Source organism: Wasmannia auropunctata, unplaced genomic scaffold (assembly GCF_000956235.1).
Source record: "Wasmannia auropunctata unplaced genomic scaffold, wasmannia.A_1.0 LD336001.1, whole genome shotgun sequence".
NCBI lineage: Eukaryota > Metazoa > Arthropoda > Insecta > Hymenoptera > Formicidae > Wasmannia > Wasmannia auropunctata.
The window spans coordinates 93243-113349 of NW_012026889.1; the positions used below are offsets into that span (position 1 = coordinate 93243).

At 42.5% G+C, this 20107-nt stretch overlaps 2 protein-coding genes across 3 annotated transcripts; one reads left to right on the forward strand and one right to left on the reverse strand.

Moving 5' to 3' along the window:
• Positions 1-1756: 1756 nt before the first annotated feature.
• LOC105453202 (cysteine and histidine-rich protein 1 homolog) lies at positions 1757-7685 on the forward strand. The gene is made up of 7 exons (XM_011694950.1): positions 1757-1820; positions 1972-2255; positions 5274-5512; positions 5843-6054; positions 6387-6547; positions 6730-6932; positions 7047-7685. The coding sequence occupies exons 2-7, from the start codon at positions 1995-1997 to the stop codon at positions 7072-7074; spliced, it is 1104 nt and encodes a 367-aa protein (XP_011693252.1). The 5' UTR covers positions 1757-1820; positions 1972-1994; the 3' UTR covers positions 7075-7685.
• LOC105453201 (atrial natriuretic peptide receptor 1) lies at positions 7430-17479 on the reverse strand. Of its 2 annotated transcripts, none has more exons than XM_011694948.1 (16): positions 13596-13674; positions 12846-13125; positions 12488-12597; positions 12169-12357; positions 11812-12032; positions 11267-11506; positions 10895-11021; positions 10547-10755; positions 10209-10359; positions 9885-10044; positions 9647-9807; positions 9394-9560; positions 9047-9193; positions 8761-8953; positions 8341-8614; positions 7430-8194 (listed from the first exon to the last, which is right to left on the reverse strand). In XM_011694948.1, exons 2-16 carry the CDS (start codon positions 13081-13083, stop codon positions 7911-7913), a joined length of 2871 nt encoding a protein of 956 aa, XP_011693250.1. In that variant the 5' UTR covers positions 13084-13125; positions 13596-13674; the 3' UTR covers positions 7430-7910. The 2 variants fall into 2 exon arrangements, with proteins under 2 accessions (XP_011693250.1, XP_011693251.1); XM_011694949.1 differs by lacking the exons at positions 7430-8194; positions 8341-8614 and adding exons at positions 14066-14231; positions 17317-17479 and having other exon boundaries at positions 8631-8953; positions 13596-13670.
• Positions 17480-20107: the final 2628 nt, after the last annotated feature.

Below are 20107 nucleotides of genomic sequence, written 5' to 3' on the forward strand. Positions count from 1 at the left end.
CGTCGCGACGCGATAAAAGGAGGATGTGAAATAACTGCGCCGTTCAACGGCAGAATTTGGTCGGAATCCGCCGGAGTGATTGCTCCCCTTTTCACATTTCTTATCGCGTCTCTCGGGACTGACGTAGTACGTCGCGAAATGAGTCACGCGTCACGATCAGCGCGTTTTTATCATTCGCGCGAGTGTATATCGCCGCGATGAAGATCAAGCGCGAGGACAAGGTGAATCGACGAGACGAAATAATGTTACTGGACGGGGGGGGATTATCTCGCGGTCGCGGAAAGTTATACGCGGCGCGTTTTCGAACGACGTAAACAAAGCGTTCCCTCGAGCACTGACCCCGCCGCGATCGCGCGGCGCGCTTCCGATAGCCCCCCGAGAGCGATCGATCGGATCTCCGCAGTTTTATTATTATACACACGCGATATTACCTTAATTCGCTAATTCTAAAACAGATCGCTGCTACCATCGAATTGTCCCGCATTTTGCACGTGTGCGCACACATGCGTTGCGTCGCTCCTCCAACAATTCCTTGGTTTATCTCCGTTTCCTGTCCGCGGAGATCGCTCCTATTCAGGTTGGAGTGAGGGGAGGGAGGAAGGGTTGCTTGCAGCCTGTGTTTACCTCGCCTCACGCGTTCCTCACGCTTTCGAAAATCATTCTCTTTGCTTTCCGAAGCGTGAACCGAGGAATTAATCGGTAATTAATTATCGAACTGCAAATACGTTAAATATATTTGTTTTAATTTCATAATAAATAAGTAGATACATTTCTAATTATTATTTTACATATACACGCGTGTATGTTATATATTATATTTATTTATTTATTTCACGTTTTGTGTCTCTGACTTGCTGGAATTTTTCGAAATAAAGAGTTTTCCATTCTGGAGGTCCTCCCCCCCTCCCCTCGCTCGCTGCGCTCGCTGGCCCGTTTAAAATCCCGGCTTTAAATCCCACGGCACGCATAAACAAAGCGACGTAGCGTGTTCTCGATCACTGACCCCCGCCAACGTGCGACGCACGTATACATACGTATACACACACCCCGCTTCCGCCAGTCCCAGTCCACGCCGCTCCCGTGCTGGCCGTGCTCTCCGTTCGCCTCGCTCGCTCGCGATCGATCGATCCCCGGCCGCGGATTCGCCGTCGGTTTCCGTCCGTTCCGCCCCTCGTCCCGCGACCACGCTCGCGCGTTCCTGTTGCATGCGCGATTATCGAATACCCGCATCCCACACTCCGCCCCGCCGCACCTCGTCACGTGCGCGCGCGCGCGCTGCGCGGCGCAGCTGTCGCTCGATCGATCGATCGACGTCCCCGTGTAGCTCGCCTAGAGAATCGATTGAACGAACCTCAGGATTCTCGATCGCGGCGAACTTTGCGCGACATAACCTTGTTTCGGAAGTATCTGTCCCCCACGTAAATTATGCGATCGCGTAGAACGTATGTATGAAAGGGCCACGGCTGGGAAGTGTACGGAAGAGAGACGGCCGAGAGGTCGTCGCGACGTCTTTGGGACCTGCCGCTCGCTAAGTTGACATTAATTTCGTGAACGCCAACATACGTATACACATACGTCCACCTGTGCCGAGTGTTTCGAGGTTACGCGCACTTATGTCAGGGTTGCTCCAAAAATTGTTAGCTTCCGGCGCGGCACGGTCAGCATCCGGCTCGGCACGCTAGAGTTCCGGGCGCCGCGAGTGCGCCCCCCCCCCGCACCCCCGAGAGGGTGAGGAAAAAAAAGGGCCGACGGGGAAGAGAGAAAGAGAGGCGGAGGACCGCGAAGAGGAGCACACCAGTGCGCGCGTTGCATTACGTCAGGTCAGGGCGAGTGACGGCAGGCGAGGTAGCGAGCGAGTGTGCGAGAGAGAGAGAGAGAGAGAGAGAGAGAGAGAGAGAGCGCGTGCGAGAGGGTGGGAGAGGTGGAGGAACGGCGTCTCTTTACATCTGCGCATTTCTCGCGTTCGCTCAGGGGAAAACTCCAAAACAAGCAACATGGCGGACCCGAGCAACGAGCCCGCATCGTCGAGCGGCGTCGCGGAGCAGGTAGCCGCGACGGCGGCCACCACCGCCGTCGCGGCACAGTTGCGCGAGGAACACGACAAGCCCGAGGACTTCCACGAGCCCGACAAGAAGCGGCGCAGGACGGCGCGCGCCGAGGACGCCGCGAAAACCGAGCAGAAGCTGGAGCACCGTCTGGGCGGCATCCTCTGCTGCGCAGTATGCCTCGATCTGCCTCGCGCGGCCGTCTATCAGGTAGGTCGTCGGCCCCCCCTTCTCCGCCACCTCCTTCTCCTACTCCACCTCCTCCGCGGGAGGTCCAGGCGGGTAGACGGGCAAGCTAACGTGGTCGTTATCGGGAAGATAAATATTAAAAAAAAAAAGGGAAAAAAAATGAAACTGCCCGTCCTCAAATTTCACGACGTCCGCGAGTCGAGACGCGCGGCGGACAGTCGCAGCGTGCGATACCACCTTTCCCCGCTCCCCTCCCCCCCGCTCTCCTACGTCCCGCGACGTCCCACTCGCGTGGCAGTCCATCGACCCGTTCGTCGGTCGATTTTTTTTAGAGCGACGGTGCGTAGACGAGACGATCGCGCGACGGTCCGCGAGGCCTCGTTTTTTCTTTCTCTGCCCAAAGACGAGTATGAGTCCAGGTCCGTTTGTCGTGTGGATACGTCCCGCGAGGTAGGCCTCGCCAGGCGCGAGTGTGACTGCCGTATACCTCAGGAAGGCTGTCATTCACATCGCGTCGAGAGAATTGTGGCGGCCGAGGTCGATTAAAAGCTGCAGAATATCTCGCGTAGAATCGAGTACGAGCCACGCTTTTAATTCTGACGAGAGAAAGTTTGCACGCCAGGCAAACGGGGAACCTTCTACCTTGCTGTTCACAGCTGACACTGCGTCTCGTCTCCTCCTTCAACTTTATCCCTCTGCTGAAAATTCTTTCTCTCTCTCTCTCTGTCTCTCCGTTTCCATCTTTTGCTTTTCCTTATTTTTTTTTTTCGCTGTGACAAGTCGCAGACGCCTGCGATCTGGGTAAAGAACTACCGAATCGTCCTTGTTGTCGAATAGTTGCATTTTTTTTTCTATTTCGTTACCGGCAGCCAAATATGATGTGACATGGATCTTGGTATTAAGCTGGCCCTCTTCCCTTGTGTTTGTCGTTTCTAATAATGTCCCTAATAATGTCAATAATATTAAAATACGCCGAAAACTCGGAAGTACATGGTAGTAGTATATCCGTACAGGTCCCCAGGTTTTTCATAAACTGAGCTTTATACACAGGTCGAATAATGAGTTTGTCTATTGAGACAAGACACGATATGTTAAGTTTTCTCGCAGGTAGGTGACTTTATATTTTTTTCTTTACATTAGAGAAAGTGACATGCCGCTGATACATCCTGTCAGTGAATCGCTGCGTGGTAGACTTGTGTGATATTAGATATACAGAAGCAGAGTCTTTTTTTTGCAATATTCACAGATTGATTTGCCGATATTAAAGCTGTAAGATGTGCAATATACCTTTGCTTTGAGAGATAAAAAAAAACGTTCGATTTATTTAAGCGAGAAACTTTTCTGGTATAAACTGACGCTATATAAGAAGTTGCAAGAATATTTTCTACATGTGCGCATCTACTATATATTTTCATAATTACTTATATTGGTTCCTCTCATTATAACTGTGCCTGCATTATAACGCGGTGTGTTCATAATTAATTTCAACCGCTCTCTCTCTCTGGAGAAGCATATAGGGTTAATACCTCGGAATCCCCTAAACACACAGGTACCTCAGAGAAAATGTGAAGCAGCACTCTCGACACTCGTTGTGTGTATGCATGCAGCTACTCGTTTAGACCTCTCCGTTGAGTGTCAAGAGGAGTACACAGTGAATTGTTAATTGTAGATATTCCCCAGTGTCCGTCAATCCCGTCAATTAATTTTTTCTTTTTCATCTCGATACAGACTTTCTTTAGACTACCGACGCGCGAAGATACACGGCGTGAAGGGATTTATAATTAACCATTGTAATAACGTAGTACGCGAGAGGCTGTAATATATTTTTGATATATTCTTAATGTTAAACGGACATGTGTGTAAACTCATATATAGTGTAAAGTTTCCCCCCTGTGCAGACGCGCACGTAGACGCTTTCGTTTGTGACACACGAAGAGTTATATCCATTGTATTCTTTCAGTTGTAAATCTCTACAAACGCTCCTTTCCCTCCCCACCCCCTCCACCCCCTTTTTTCTTTTTACACAGAACCCATATGTCGCATTTATATAAAGAACGAAACGTTCGTTTCTGTGGCTCACGGAATATATAGCGGGGGGGTATTGGAAGCCCCCCTCACCCTCGTGTTCACCTATAGTGTCTCTATAAAATCGGTTAGATAAAATAGTGAAGTACTTAAGATTCTAGATCTTTGTAGTTGTTTAGTGTATATAATATATAATGATATATTTGGATCTTATACGAAAATGCTGTGTTTTACTATAAGAGAGGCAGGGACATATTCAAGAGAGCATAAAACGAGAATATAAGAGGCTTATTGTTAGATTAATGCGAGAAAAAAAACCGATGCCCATCAGTTATAGTTCAACGGCGAGAGAGTGAGAGTGAGGGAGAGAAAGCGAATATATACAGAAGCAAAGAAAAAGATCTGTACAAACTGTATAGTGCAAAACAAAAATAAATATTCTTAAAGGTTATTAGTTAGTTATTTCGCATAAAACACCCCTTTTTCACTTATCCCACGTTGTCATCATCCTCGTTTCTTCCCTCATCGATATATATATATATTGGCACCGTTAAAAGTAATTCCTTAAAAGAGTATTCATGATAATTTAAATAGACAATCTCGATAAATATGCATATGTTTATAGTTGTGATTAATGAATATCCGTACGATTTTGTGTTTCAGGTTTAAGCGTCAAAGTGATGGTAATATGGCATTAACTTTTTGGTTTTATTTGGGTTTGATTGTGCGATCCTGGGGGGATTCATGTATTGTTAGTGTACGCAAATAACAAACAGAGATTGAACGCTATACGTTTCAACAAAACGTTGAAAAAAAAACAAAAAAAAAGACTCGACTTGTTAACGTGTACATTGAATTAATAATGTCGGCTTCTCGCGAAGAGTCGTTAAAAATTTGTAATTTACAGAGTTGTCTAAGCCTTTTTATATATATATAAAACATATATAAAAAAAAAAAGAAACTTTAGCAAAGACGCAAGAACGTTAATAATACATGCTGCAATGATGTTCACAGTGTGCTAATGGACACTTGATGTGTGCTGGTTGCTTCACTCATGTCCTCGCAGATGCCAGGCTGCGGGACGAGATGGCAACATGCCCCAACTGCAGAATCGAAATCAGCAAAACCACCGCGTCACGAAATCTGGCAGTTGAAAAAGCCGTGTCTGAGTTACCCGCTGAATGTCAATATTGCGCGAAGGAGTTCCCGCGAAATTCCTTAGAGCACCATGAGGAGGCTATGTGCGAGGAAAGGTAAATTCTTAGCAAGGCAAAATTTACAATCTCTACGCGCGTTCCGGGGAATCTCATTCATATTTTTCACCCTCTAATATACCATAAACTGATCTCTTTACGATATAATTACAGGTGGACTGCGCGAATACATAGGCAATTATTTATGTGTGCACACACAAATATAATTTTCGTAAATTTTCTAAACTTTATAACATGCCTTTCACAGATTAGAAATACATATGTTCCGAAGCCCTACACAAAAGTTTCCTCACAATCCACCAATCCTCTCCCTGTACAACGTTCTTACGTATGCGCGTGCTCATACTTAATGTCTAATTACTTGTACAGGATATCTAGTTGCAAATATAGTAGAATCGGTTGTCCGTGGCGAGGCCCGAATCACGAGATCCCGGAACACGAGGGACACTGCGCTCATCCCCATCGTACGGGTGCGGACGTGATGGAGGCGCTGCGCGAGATCGATGCCCGCACCTTGGAAGAACGTAGGCTCTATGACAATGTCTTTGATCTTTTGTCCTACGAGAAAATCACATTCAACGGTCTGTATCAATTGTTAAGCATTATCATAACCCGTTAGGCAGACATAATAATAATTAAAATAATCCGTAGATTAATATTGCCCATATTAATATTGTTAAAATAATCTGTATAGATTACTAGAAAGAAAATGTACGCCATATATGTAATTTTTTTTTTCCTAGCAGCAACGGGAATTACAATCGTATAAACTCTTTTGTGACACGATGTTAATTTTAGCGCTCTCTATGATCTGCCTTTTTGATCGTATCTTGTCTTCCTTTCTTAACAGACTCCCTAAGCTCGAAGGAATTTATCAATTATCTGTAAAATTTTATCATTTGTTGATTTACAGATTTACAGATGAAGCCGTATCGTACTGACGAATTTATTCACAAACTATTTTACGAAACCTCACGATTCGGCGCTTTCAACAATCAGTGGGTGGTGAAGGCCAGGATCAACAGTAATCAACGCGATCCCACTCAAAGTTCAGAGCGAGACATAACATACCAAGTACGAAAAACCGCATGTCTTTATAAATTTCAGAAAGAGAGAGAGAGAGAGCTTTAAGTATCGCGACACGTTATTCGTTATATCGTGCGCGCGTGCGTGAGCTAAAGGGAGATTATTGAAAATATAAGTCCGATGCACGGTGTTAGACACTGCGATTCTAAGAATGAAAATATGTTTCGTAGCTGATACTAAAGACAAAAACCACTTATCCGCTACCAGTTTATTACTTGATCTTGAAAGGCCCGTTTGGCGATATGAAAGTCCATCCGAGAATTCACAGATTCGAGTTCACCGAGCAGGAGAACGAGAGCCCGTATTTTACGTTGCCGCTACCGGACACGGCGGAATGCAACAGACTCCTCGCCGCTAAAGCCATCAGTTTTAGGTAAAGGATCGGTCGTGGAAGAACGCGCGGTAGAGAGCTACTGCAGTTACTTTATTACGATATGATACACGACGTAGCGTAACTCGTATGTACAACGTGTAATTTTTTTTCCAGACTAATAATGTTCCTGGCGTCTAAGTAGCTTACAACGATGTGTCTATTGTCAAGATTTTGTCACAAATGGGAGTCGATCGACGAGATCTTCTAGACGTAATGACAAATAAGAATTATAGAGATCACAGAGATTTATAATCGTTTATAGTAGCGATATTGATCACGGTAATGACGATAAAGAGAAAGAGAGAGAAGGAGAGAACGGAGACGCTAATATCATTGGTAATGTTTAAATATATATGTTGACGAAGATAAATATGTATAAAATTAATAATAATGTGACATACACAAGAAGCACAGTAAAATATAAGTATTGGATAAATTAGGTTGAATTGCTTAATATTTCCCTTTTACATTAAAACTTTTACATTAAAAAAAGAAAAAAAGAAAGAAACTAAAGACTAAAGAGTAGTAGATTTATTGTAGATTATCGTTAGATGATAAATTATTGTATTATTGTACGTACCAATTGTGCAATGTGCTTATACCCCAAGGTAAAGCTAAAAAATGATCAGTATCGCTTAGATAATATTAATTTAATACACATACTCCTGTCCACGAAGAGCCTATTCTTTCTCGTTTATTTAAACAAATAAGACGCTATCGATGTAAAATTCCAAATAAAAGTTGTAATTGTAATAAGATTAAAAACTACTTTATTACATCCAATTCACATTGACGGTAGCGTTAAGTCGTTTTTACACATCGAAAAAAAAAGTAGCGTCTCTACGACACTCTTACGGATCTCTAATTTTTTCGCACAAGTTTTATATCTTACGTGACGCGTGTGGCACATTAGAAATTTCTCCTCTGCAATCCTCTCAATTTGCAGCCTCCTTGCCGTTGTACCTTAAATATCGATCATTATAATTCCGCCAAGTTGATGAAGGTGTTGTTGGTCGTTTTCGGGCCGTTCGTGTTATTCGGCGGAAAGATTAGCGGATTCAGATTATTCTCGAGTTGGCTGCTACTGAGCCTGCGATACTTCGGCACGGCCAACTTGGAGTCGGGCTCCGAGCAACCGGTCAACCAGTAAGATGTCACCCTACCCTTTCCCTTCAGCTCCACCTCCCCTCTGAGCTCGAGATCGAACGTCCCGAATTTGTCCAAGATATTGTTCGTCGCCTGGGAGACGTGTATTCTCAAAGCTGCGAGATACAAATTAAGCTTACTCTTAATTTTTATTTTTCTACGTGTAATTCAAGACTTTGATGGAAATTCTTTCAATTTTTAAGACTGAACGTGAGTTTTTTTTTTTATTATTGTCAATCTAATATGACAGAATTTATCTTACGAAGACCGGAGGATTCCATTCGAGAGGCCGTGTTCACGGTGTCGCCGAAGAGGCAATAGTGCGGCATCTTCTGACCCACCACCCCGGCGCAAACCGGACCGCTGTGCACGCCGATCCGCACGCTCAGTTGAGTGTTCTGCTTGTGCATTATGGTGAACGATCTGACGGCGTCCAGTATCGCCAGGGCCATCAGTCCAATCTCCCTCGCGTGTTCGTCGCCGTTTCTCTCCGGAAGGCCAGACACCACCATATACGCGTCCCCTATTGTCTCCACCTGCGAATCAATTTCAAGATAATTTCTCTCCTCAAAAGTCACTTCAGAATTTGCCATTAGAATTCAAGTCCGGAGGTTGAACGACTCTGCCGTAAATGCGCTTCCCTCTCGTAGAGTGAATTATTTGTGTCTTCATTTTATCTTACTTTGTAAACATCGTAGAATCCGATAATACTGTCGAAGGTACTGTACAAGTCATTCAGGAAATCCACGACCTCCATAGGCGTGCTCTGCGCGCATAGCGCCGTGAAGCCGACGATATCGCTGAAGTAGATGGTGACGCACTCGAACTGCTCCGGTTGCACCATCTCCCCGGCCATCAGCTGACCGGCGACTTGCCTTAAAAAAATAAAAAAAATAAAAAAAAAATTTTTATTAAAAAAGGGCGAAGAATTTGGCAAAGCGACGGTGAATGGTTCCAGTGAATGATACCTTGGGAGCACTTGATATAATAGTTCCTCGCTACGACGCTTCTCCAAGCTCAACTGCTCGGTCTTCTCCTCGACGAGAGCCTCCAAGTTGTTGGCGTATTGCTCCATCCGTCGTAGCAGATCGTCCATTAAATTCTCGCAATATCCTCTAAAACGTAGATTTTTTAAATTCATATTTATATTTCATATTTATTAATATTTATTTTTTATAGTTATACTTTATAGTTATAGGCGCGATGATACACACGATTGTACAGTATCAAGATGTAATATTAATATATATAAATCACAAAAGTACGACGTGATGCGAGTTGCCATCGTGATTAATTGAATTCGAAGTAAAAGTACTTCATGATTCCTCGTATTGTGCCGCGAATGGTGTGGAAGCTCGGCCGTTCGTCGGGAGCTTCGTGCCAGCACCTCTCCATCAGCGACAGTATGTCCGGCGGGCAGTCCTTCGGCGCGACTTCCGGCCTCAAGGGGGGATTCTCCGATGCTGAGACCCTGTTCACGATCTTCTCAACAAAAATAACAGAGTGATAAAATATAATTAAGAATTAAAAAAGGACAGAAATAAAACGGAGAGAGAAGGGGACCGCACCTCTTGCGCCGTCATAAAAGTCCTGGCTACCTCGTACGGACCACCGCGGACCACTATTTCCTCGAGGATAATTGCGAAGCTGTAAACGTCGCCCTTCTGCGTCGCGGCGCTTCCGGGTGTTACCGTTAACGGCAGGAGTTCCGGGGCGATCCAAAGTAATTCTGCAAATAAAGACGAAATATTATATTGACGTTCATATCAGTATCTCTATATCGTATTTTTTTTTTGTGCAACTCACTGGTGTAATAACTCTCGTCCATAATCAAGTCGGAGGGCGTGGTGAGAGTTTTGAGGCCGAAGTCCGAGATTTTTAATACGAAGCGACCGTCGATCAGGCAATTGCACGATCGTAACTTTCCATGAGCGGAAACCTCGCTGGCGTGAAGATAAGACATTCCCTGCGAGGAATCAATCTTTTTATCGTTTTCGCTCAGATGCGCGATACACCAATTGATTAATGTTACATCGAACGGTTATAGGTACAGTTATATAAAAATATTTAAATGTATTCAGATACATTCGAGAACTTAACGAGAAACACAACTTCTGCACCTGCCTCTACCTTGACGATATCGTGGATCAGAGACATCCGAAAATTCCAATCCAATTTGATCGCCTCGTTTTCCAGAACATCCTTCAACGATCCTCGCGGACAATACTCGGTGAGAATTAAGACAGTCGGCGACGGCGAACAGAGGCAAGCCCCGATAAATCTAGCGAGTAATTCAGCTTATTAAATAAATGGTCAAAAATTGACAGTTTTAAGTTATTAAGTTATTATCAATATTAACGATATTGAATACTTATTCGGGCTATTGAAAAAATCTTCGAATGATTATCCTTTTATTATTTGTGAGATAAAACACGTGGAAAAAAAATTTTTTTTAACTGTTAAATTACCTCACGGTGTTCTCCGACGTGACGTCTCTGACCTGCTTGATTTCCCAAAGCAACTTCTTCGTCACGTCGACCACTTTCTTCTTCGTGATCTTCTTAATGGCCACTCTCTCGCCCTTATATATCCCGATAGTGGTGAAAACCGTCGTAGGCGGCAGGGATTCGCAACTGATCTGCGAACCGCGACGTATCCTCTGTTCCAATCCGTAATTCTATTAATATAAATTAAGATTAAGTAATATAAATCAATTTAGTTCCACGATTATGTAACAAAATTAAGTAAGATTAAAATTAAGTAATCTCTTATTATTATATTATGCACGTTGTGCTCAGTTGTAATTCATCGCTCACGTTTGCGTCGGACATCGCTTGGTGCAGATTTATCTTCGACGAGAACTGCTTTCCAACTTCTAGGAGCAACTCCTCGGGTCTTACACGCCAGGACATGTTATTGAGATCGGCGGACAACCGTAGGTGTCTATGCAAAGAAATTATTTTTACGTGTAATCAATTAATAGAATTTTATATTCTTCACAAATATTTAACGTAAAAAAATTCTATATTCATGTCAGCTTTTAACATTAAAATTTTCTAACTATATTTCTTTATACATTGTTTGTGTTATTGAAAACTCTCGGATCGAATATAAAATTTGACGAGTTATACAGAGCATACTATATAATATACTATACCTATATAATATAATATAATATAATATACTACCTATATAATAGGCACGCGGCTGTAATCGCAGCGAGCAGAAACACGGCGAGCGCTATGCCCGTGTAAGCTACGAATGTATAAGCTTCCCTCCTCGATGTGCAATCCGGATCGTTTCCTAAGAAACCGCACTCCGGAATGTCTGGCGGGGGTCCTTCTCTTCCTCCCGGCCAGTGAATCTTGTTACTGGTCATAGGACTGTATTCTCGACTTAATCCCAAATAATGTGCGACCACTTCGAACCTGTAAGATGACCAGTATCTTATCCTTGACGATTTTGTGGTTTTTTTTTAATTAACACGCAGCGTCAATGATTTTAGATCGGTTCAATTCCTCGATCTTCTCATATCGCGTTTCTATAAAACGTTTTTTTTTTAATTTTCTCTGATGTTGAAAAGAGCTGGTTTTTTGTAATACAACAGGATAATCTACGACATTATTATTTAATCTAGAAAAAATTTTAGTCGTCTAATCATGAATTTGCGAGACGCAATCTTGATCGCTAACGATAAAGTCGCGTCGAACGGAGGGTATGAATTTAAAATGACCTTCCGGTAATGGGATCTAAATCAAGAATGCTGTAATCCGCGTCACGATCCCCATTGTCGTCTATCCTGACGTGACCTGTAATACCCATGAAGTCTCGGTCCCACATTCTCCTCGTTATAGATATGCCGTCCCTGATATCGCCACCCTCGGCCAGGGTTTCATTCAGCGCGATCCCTAACAAGTAAACACCGTCGTAAAATGCCCCGACGAAAAAATTCACCTGCGAAAAAAGCGAGAAATTCATTTTATTCCCTCAGATCAATTTTCTCAATTGATAATTGCCTTTGAATTCTTTGTCTCGAAAAATCACGTGCTCTCAGGATTCGATTACAGAATTATTATTTTAATTGGTTCACCTCTTCAGCCTCCAAAAATGTGTAATTGTAATCGGTTTTCGCACGATGCTTGACGCGGTCGGCGAAACCCTGGAATCGCGGGCTGGTCGGCTGAAGGAGAGACACCCTCAGCAGGGCCTCGTAAGCCTTCCTGGCATTTGCGTCGTCCTCGTCCCCGACCTCCCAGTCGTGATCGCCCCAGTACGAACCCTTAAAATTCGTTTCATCGATTTAACATTGACGAAGAAGTGTCATCCGTGATACAGTTTTGCTGTCACGTTGATATACGACGGGCTTAGGGTACTCTTGTCTCACATTTTTTTTTCTCTTGGCGCCTTACGTGAAATATCTCGACGTCGAGGAAAGTCCAGTCCCCTCTCGTCATGCCTAATTCGTGGGCGGCCAACATAAATCTCCTGACGAGCGTTCCGCGAACACTGAGTATCACAACTGTTGAAAATTATTGTCGTTTGAATCGTCATTAAAAAACGCAGCATCTTCAGCATTGTAATTTTTATTTCATCGCGTGAAAATATTTTCCACGCTGATGGACGTCCCAGATTGATGACGCTCGTAATGTAAATTTATCTAACAATTTCGATATAATTCAATAAGTCAATTTTCTTTTTCTTTTTTGAGTGAATTAAAGTAGGTCTTCCGGGACACCCTCCAAACATATGACAAGAGCGATCACTCACTTCTGGCGTACATACTCGCGTCGCGCAGGTAAAGATGATACGACTCGTCCTCGGAGTTCCCGTCCAACTCCCTCACGAACTTCAGGAGCCCGTCCTTACGCAGACCGTACTCGAGATTCTTCCCTACCGTCAGCGAGAACAGGTCCGATCTGTCGAGTATCAGCGCGACGTGGGACCATCCAAACTCCTTGAATATGCTGGCGAAGACGAGTCGCAACCGGCACTGGCAGTACGACATCCTCGTTAAAGTGGGATACTTGCTTTTGTCTTTGAAAATTCCCTTCGAGAAGAAGGTATAAAGATATTAGGTAAAAAGTTCATTTCCCCCGACGTCGTAAAAGAATCGCTATAAGAAAAATATCTAGACTCGGTCCACTGTGAGATTTTATCTCTTTCGAAACAATAGAATTTAATAAAAAGTCATATCAATATAATTTATGTTAATATGTTAGATAATATGCGAATAATTAGGCGGGATATGGTGGTAATTATTACGAAAAAATTGAAAAAGCTCGTGACATCGTTATCATAATTTCGAGCTTAATGAATATTACGAGAAGAGGTAAGGTAACATTATGCGAGAGCATTTATCTCTCCTAGACCGTTCTCCGTCGTAATTAGCGTGTAGCTAATTAAAATATTAATGATACTTTGTTTAAAAAATAAAATGTCAGGCAACTATCATAAACGCTCAACTTGCAGCAATTGTAGGAAAGAAAAAAAAAAGATTCTACTTTTGCAGCTTCTTACCGACGTTTCGTTCTTCCATTTATGGATCCTTCCAAGGATACCGGATCCGACTGACAGTTCGCCCTCCGAGGGAGGCTTGGTTCGCAAGAAAGCGATAATCACGCTTCACATAATTGAATATTAACGTTGACACAAATACAGCGATTCATCCAAATATATGTATACCAAAGCGTACGACGCGACATTAAAATGTTAGAAAATAGGGGGAGATGAGGGATGCGAAGTGGCAGATTAATCCAATTTAACACAGTTTCGCGCAATTTACAGTTATTGCGCAACAGCGTCCCTCTATTCGAATAAGGTCCTCGGGGATCATTGTTGCGAGATTAATTAATGTTAAATGTCAAATGTCGGGTCACGCGCAAATGCAAAGGTTTAAATTAATTGCGCGGACGAAAACGTTATACGCTGGACCCGTGTAATCAGATGCTGACACGTGTACCTGCAGCGCGTAAGTAAGTGCGACCTACTTGATCACCCATGCCGGTGATAATTGGACTGTTCCAGTAGGCCGCGAGACGTGCCACCGGCTCCAGGGCGAAGGCGCAGGCCGGCCCGACGAATGCGATCACGTTGTCCCGGAAGTGCATGTCCGCCGCTAAACCGGGTGCCCTCGCCCCGCTGCAGGTCGGATAACTGAGAAATTCGAACAATCGTCGTATCTCAAGTTTCGCAATTAATTAAAATCATCGCAATTAGGTCTTGACTTATTGTCGCATAATATGATGCAAATGATATTGCACTTTTTATGTCTGTCACTTTTCCAACGAACTTTTTACAATTATAAAGTTATTTTAAGAAAAAAATCCTGGCTTTGTATTAGGGAATTAAATAATTGTAAAAGTTCGAAAAAATAGAATTTTGTGGACTTTCTGAAAAATTGTATGCATACATTTGTTCGTTTCTTTCCTATTATTATATTAGAAATTGTAATTTGGAAAAATTAGATTAACGAATAAATTATACTATCATTTATCAATTAATTAAATTAGATTAACGAATAAATTATTATCATATTTTTCTCAAAACAATGGTCCTGATAATTAAAAAATTTTTTTACTAAATTATTTTTAAATTTGATATACATTTCAACAATTGATATACATTCTCTGGTCATGAAATGAATTTTTGATAGAACATTTAGCTTCCCTTTTATTAACAAGATAAAATTGCATTTTCTTCTGTAAGATTTTATTCTCCCAAGTTTTGAAAGTGTGTTATTTTCAGAGGCCTTAATTAATTTTTTAAAATAACTTTAATATTTTTCGATCATTTCGAGATACCAAAAATAATCGACAATATAAATTTTACACATGAGAAAGTTCATGTTTCTATCTAATCGTTAAACAAGAGCCTCGTGTGCTCATTTTTCGACTCAACGGTCCGACTTCCGTTAACGTAGAAACGTACAATTCTGCATTGATATGGAAATATATGCGCACATGATTAATATCAATCTGTGAAGACGCACAAAGTGGGCTTATGTGATGGATCGTATGTATCATGTATTAAAGCGCAAACATAATACGATTGGATTACTGGGGAGGGTAGATGCGAGAGGGATACGCGCTTTGCCCTCTCTCGTGTGCAGTTGCACGTGACGCACGTATGCGACAGCCGCGTCCTTGAGGGACGCGAAATGCACGTTTCGGTGCGAGTATTCCGCGTACGCGCAATTAGGGATGAATGGCAACAATAATCAACGGTGCATTCGACACGCGGCCGATATGGTGGACGCGCGTCGCGCGTCGCGCATCGCGCAACAACTCGAGATAATGGCGCATTAATTGTATCCGATGAATGGCCAATGATTGGATCCTCATCGATCTGCGCTAATTGAAAATGTCGGGAATGCGGCGCGGCGCGCACAGAAATGCCGCGCCCCGGTCGCGTCTCCCGCAAATGTTTACAATGATGATGTGGACATTGTAGCCATTGTCTACGGGTAGCGCGGTTCGCGATAGAGAAGAATTTAATTGCCACGTCGCTCGCGTACGAAATGCAATCGTCAATGAATCAAAGCGAATGTTGGAATTTTCGCCGGGGATTAATTCATTATTGAAATTCCCGCACGACAGATCATACGTAATTGTTGGAATCGTCGGAATTTGCGTCGGGGATTAATTCATTAGCTCTATGTGTGTGTATGTGTGTGTGTGTGTGTGTGTGTGTGTGAACGATTATTTTTACATCGCAGTTAATTAAATGTCGTTATTAAAAGGCGACATTTTGGCGCTGAAATAATGATTAGATGTTATAATGTGTAATCCATGAGCCACAAATGATATGTAATTGCTAATAAATTGTTCGAATTTTCGTTAGAAATTAATTCATTAAAAGAATATTTTACATTACAGTTAATTAAATGTTGTCATAGAGACACGATATTTCGATGTTACAACCCGAAATCTAAAATGATGGATTACAACGTGTAATCTACACTCAGCAGATACAATATATACCTAATTGTCAATAAATTGGAATTTTTTGAATTAATTCATTAAAAGGACGTTTTACATCACATTTAATTAAATGCCAATTATAACGTCATGATATTTTATTGTCGCTACTGAAAATGATAATCACAACGTGTAATTCACGCCCAATAGATAATATATAATTATCAAAAATTATTGGAATTTTCGTCGGAGATCAATTCATTAGAAGAATGGCCGCATTTTAATCGTTCCAGTTAACAAAATACCGCGTTATATGCCGCGTTATATGCCGCGTTATATGCCGCGGCATTTCGTTGCTGAAATAGTGATTGCAACCATGTGTAATCCTCGCGCAACAGATGATATTACACCGCGTAACGATAGACATAGGCGCGGCGGTACATACCGCCGTGTATGCATATGAATACATTTCTCATGCGACGTGTATCCGGAGAGAAATGAATGATCAATATACCTAGGTACGCGAATGTCGCACGTAAAAAAACAATTTTCATTCGTACAAGATAATTCCTTTTTCCCGCCGACCTCGAGAGGGTTGAGCGCTTGTATAGCATATATACGATTTATATCGTGAGCGCATCCTTTCGCGTAAATGCTTGTTCAATTGTATCAACTTAATGACGCAAAAAGGGTGCACGAGCGAGCAGCGAAACGAATTATAACGAATACGTAACGCGGCGACTGAAAGGAGATATAAAATTTACGCGATGCAGAAAATATAATGACGTTTTACATTCGCTCCGAGGTGGAGTGTATCTTTTATTTACGTCGACACACGGCGTCATGTGCGACCACTTCTATAGACGTGATCATCTCTAGATCTCTCGGATATTTTTATAACGCACTTTTCCCCGGTTCTCCTTTTCCCGGCCGCATTTCTTACCCCCGATGTCAACGACCAAAACAGCAAAGAAATAAATAAAAATAAAAAATCGCGCGGCCAAATGAAAATGACAGGAGCACGCATTACGAACGGCCGGTCCATTAAAGGGACGCTTTATGAGGGAGAATCACGGGGGCGAGGCACCCTTCATGCGCCTTTCATTCGCTACATGTTTTTCGTTACCGTCGCACCGGAGGAGGATTGGACGTTGCGATTATTAAATTGATTCGATGAACGAATTTGATAATTGCAGGCCTTCGTAATTCTGTTCCCTCGGCTTTGATTGATATGAACGTCCGAAAATGATGGACGACTCTCCTTTCTCTCTGTTACCTCCGACGAGTAATTTTATCGGGCACAAAGCTGTCGCGTATTATACCTTCCTTGAACTTTGCGCAGCTGCACGTTGTGGTCCTTCAGGAACTCGTTCACTTCCTCCAGAGCCAGATCGACCGCTGGGCCACATCGCTCAAGATCAAACGGGCTGTCGAGATGGGATGCCATAAGAACGCCCACGTTATACACCCGCAGAGGATTTCCGTAATCCACTGCGAAGTGGATCAAAGAACGTGAGAGTTCGCCGTGTCACGAATGCGGATATCGACAAGCACGCGAACGCTTAATCAAAAGTAATGCTGTTTGAACGCGGGGCTTGAAACTGAGGATGTACGTAGCCAAGATAATACACTTGTCTCTCTCTCTCTCTCTCTCTCTGCGGTATTTGCGAGAGATATATGTTACTTTCACAAAATCCCGGCGAGGCTATTTCAAAAGCTGCTCATAGATATTTGTCAAGATATCCTTCGAAATAAAATGTTACACAATATAAAATATATCGAATGTATTTTACAGGTATTTAAAATATTTAGTAAATAAAATAATAGAAGCTTTGTTTATTAAAGTTAAAAAGTTACTGAAATAACTAAAGACTCGAATTTTTTTGCGAATGGAAGTAAAGCCAAGGCGCGTTAATTCGCGCGCGACTACGCAGAAATGCCATTGACGTGTCATTATTCGTTGGAGAAATCACACAGAAAATACATTCGTTTTATTCATACGTGCGATTACACAGGGCATCAGAAAAGCGAGGGGGGACGTAGAATACTGAACTACAAGCCATGCATACGCAATGAGCTTATTTCCGCCATCGGGATAGAAATTTCAAAAGAACGGATCGATAAAATCGTGCAAAACGTGCTTAACAATTGTATTTATTAGATGGCAGAATAAGGTATACGTAAGTCGCATATTGAAACGCATATCGAAATCGGCACTTTTAGTCGGTAAATTTTAACTGAAAAGAAAATCAATGGACACGTGGATGTTCTTTAAAAAGTAAAATCTTGCCAATGAAATGTAATTTTTTGAAGTGCACCTCATTTCAATATAACAAGTTATTATAATTCGTTAATACTTATAAGAACGCATTTTGATTGCGCTAAAAATAATTTTCTTCGAAAGAAAATTATTTATTTTTTTCTTTCACGCACCAGTCATAATATATTATAAAATATTACAATAGCAAAAGAGAAACAGCGGACGCGTGTTTATTAAAAGGCAATTATTAAATAATATTATAAAAGGAAGCGATATGCGTCCGCGCGCATCGAATTTCTTATTAAAGTTAAGTGAAATTAATTTGATAAAAATGAATTCAATCTCGCTCTTGAAAAATTGCAGATTCTGGGGCACTTTGCGCAGCAAGAAAGTACACGACATCCCAATGGGAAACATCTTTTGTGAATGAGTAAACATCTTACCGCCCAGTACACTCACGAGCCACGACACTTGCGAAACAACGATCGACAGCACGAACAACCTCGTCTCCGCGAACATAACTACGGGGCGAAGGGCTCTCTCTTGTGAGGGGAGAGGGATGAATCTACACCAATTTACACACGCACGCACGCACACGCGCGCGCGGGCGGTGGTGCGTGTGAAAACAAAAAAAGAAAACGGAAAAGAGAACGATCACACGTCGGACCGCTCGCTGAGCCACGTCTAAACTTTCGCGGGGAAGGATTCAGCCTTATATAGGGGTTGATACAGTCCCACGGAGCCGTTGGCAATGCGCAATCCAACGCGCCCCTCGAAGAGGCACCTGCGAGTAGAAAAAAAAGAGGGAAAAAGGAAGGAAAATATCGCGACGTGCGTTGATTGCTTCGTACGCGCAGATTGAATCGCGGGATGAAAAAAAATTAGTAAATTCTCGCGATCCTCGATTTTTAGCCCCGACGCTTTTCGCGTTCGCGGAAGGGAGAGGATAGGGGGTGGGGTCGCCCGTACAACAATCAAGACTTCGAAACCGATTTTCTCTCGCACAAAAGAAAAATGTCTTTTCTCTGGTTTCGCTCGCGCGGTGAACGTGTGAAACAGGATCTCGTGCCAATAATTCTCGTGAAAATAAATATATAGCGAATTCGAGCCTCCGCTTCCAATTTCTGCCGGCAATTGTACCGATTGCACGCATCGTGTACAGGGTGCCGCGGACCATTCACAAAATCACCAGCTCCTTCGTAGATCCCTCGACTCGGAGGCGATTTTTCCTTAGCGCAACCACGTACGATCCAAGGTACATCGAGGGCGGCACGGCAGATCTGAAGCACCCTGTATACGTGCCTGGCACGCGTGCCTGGAAAATCCAAGATGCGAATCCGCGTCGAAAGTGCATCGATTCGAGATAGCTACGGATGAGCCTTTCAGCAGAATGAAGTGCATTATGGTGCGCTGCGTTAAATCCCGAGGGATTTTCAGGATGTAGTGGTGATTCTGCTGGGTGTATAGCGAGCACACGCGAGATTCTATGGCGTGTCCGATACAGCGACAGTAACGTAAAGTTATGGCCGGATTGATTTAGGGATGTCTACGATCTTTCGGAACTGTTTTGTCATCTGAAGAAAATTAATAGACCTATTAATTATAAAGTATTGGATGTAACAGAAATATTCCAGATACGAAATTATCATGTTATGATTTTATAATACTGTAATCGTACACCTTTTATCACATATAATTGTTTCAATAATTATAAAATATCATATTTTATAATTATAGACTTGTTTTATAGACTTGTTATTTTATAAAATTATATAATAATTTTATATTTAAAATTACACATATGGTATGTTAAAATAAAATTTAACATAAAAAATATGTATAATTTAATATAA

Bases quoted from the DNA above. Each gene is read 5' to 3' on its own strand.
- LOC105453202 (XM_011694950.1), top strand. From the start codon at position 1,995: ATGGCGGACCCGAGCAACGAGCCCGCATCGTCGAGCGGCGTCGCGGAG. The intron at 2,256-5,273 runs GTAGGTCGTCGG...TGATGTTCACAG, and splicing joins CTCGCGCGGCCGTCTATCAG to TGTGCTAATGGACACTTGAT. The intron at 6,055-6,386 runs GTCTGTATCAAT...GTTGATTTACAG, and splicing joins CGAGAAAATCACATTCAACG to ATTTACAGATGAAGCCGTAT.
- LOC105453201 (XM_011694948.1), bottom strand. From the start codon at position 13,083: ATGTCGTACTGCCAGTGCCGGTTGCGACTCGTCTTCGCCAGCATATTC. The intron at 12,598-12,845 runs GTGAGTGATCGC...AATTTTCAACAG, and splicing joins CGCGAGTATGTACGCCAGAA to TTGTGATACTCAGTGTTCGC. The intron at 9,194-9,393 runs GTACTTTTACTT...TCTACGTTTTAG, and splicing joins ACAATACGAGGAATCATGAA to AGGATATTGCGAGAATTTAA.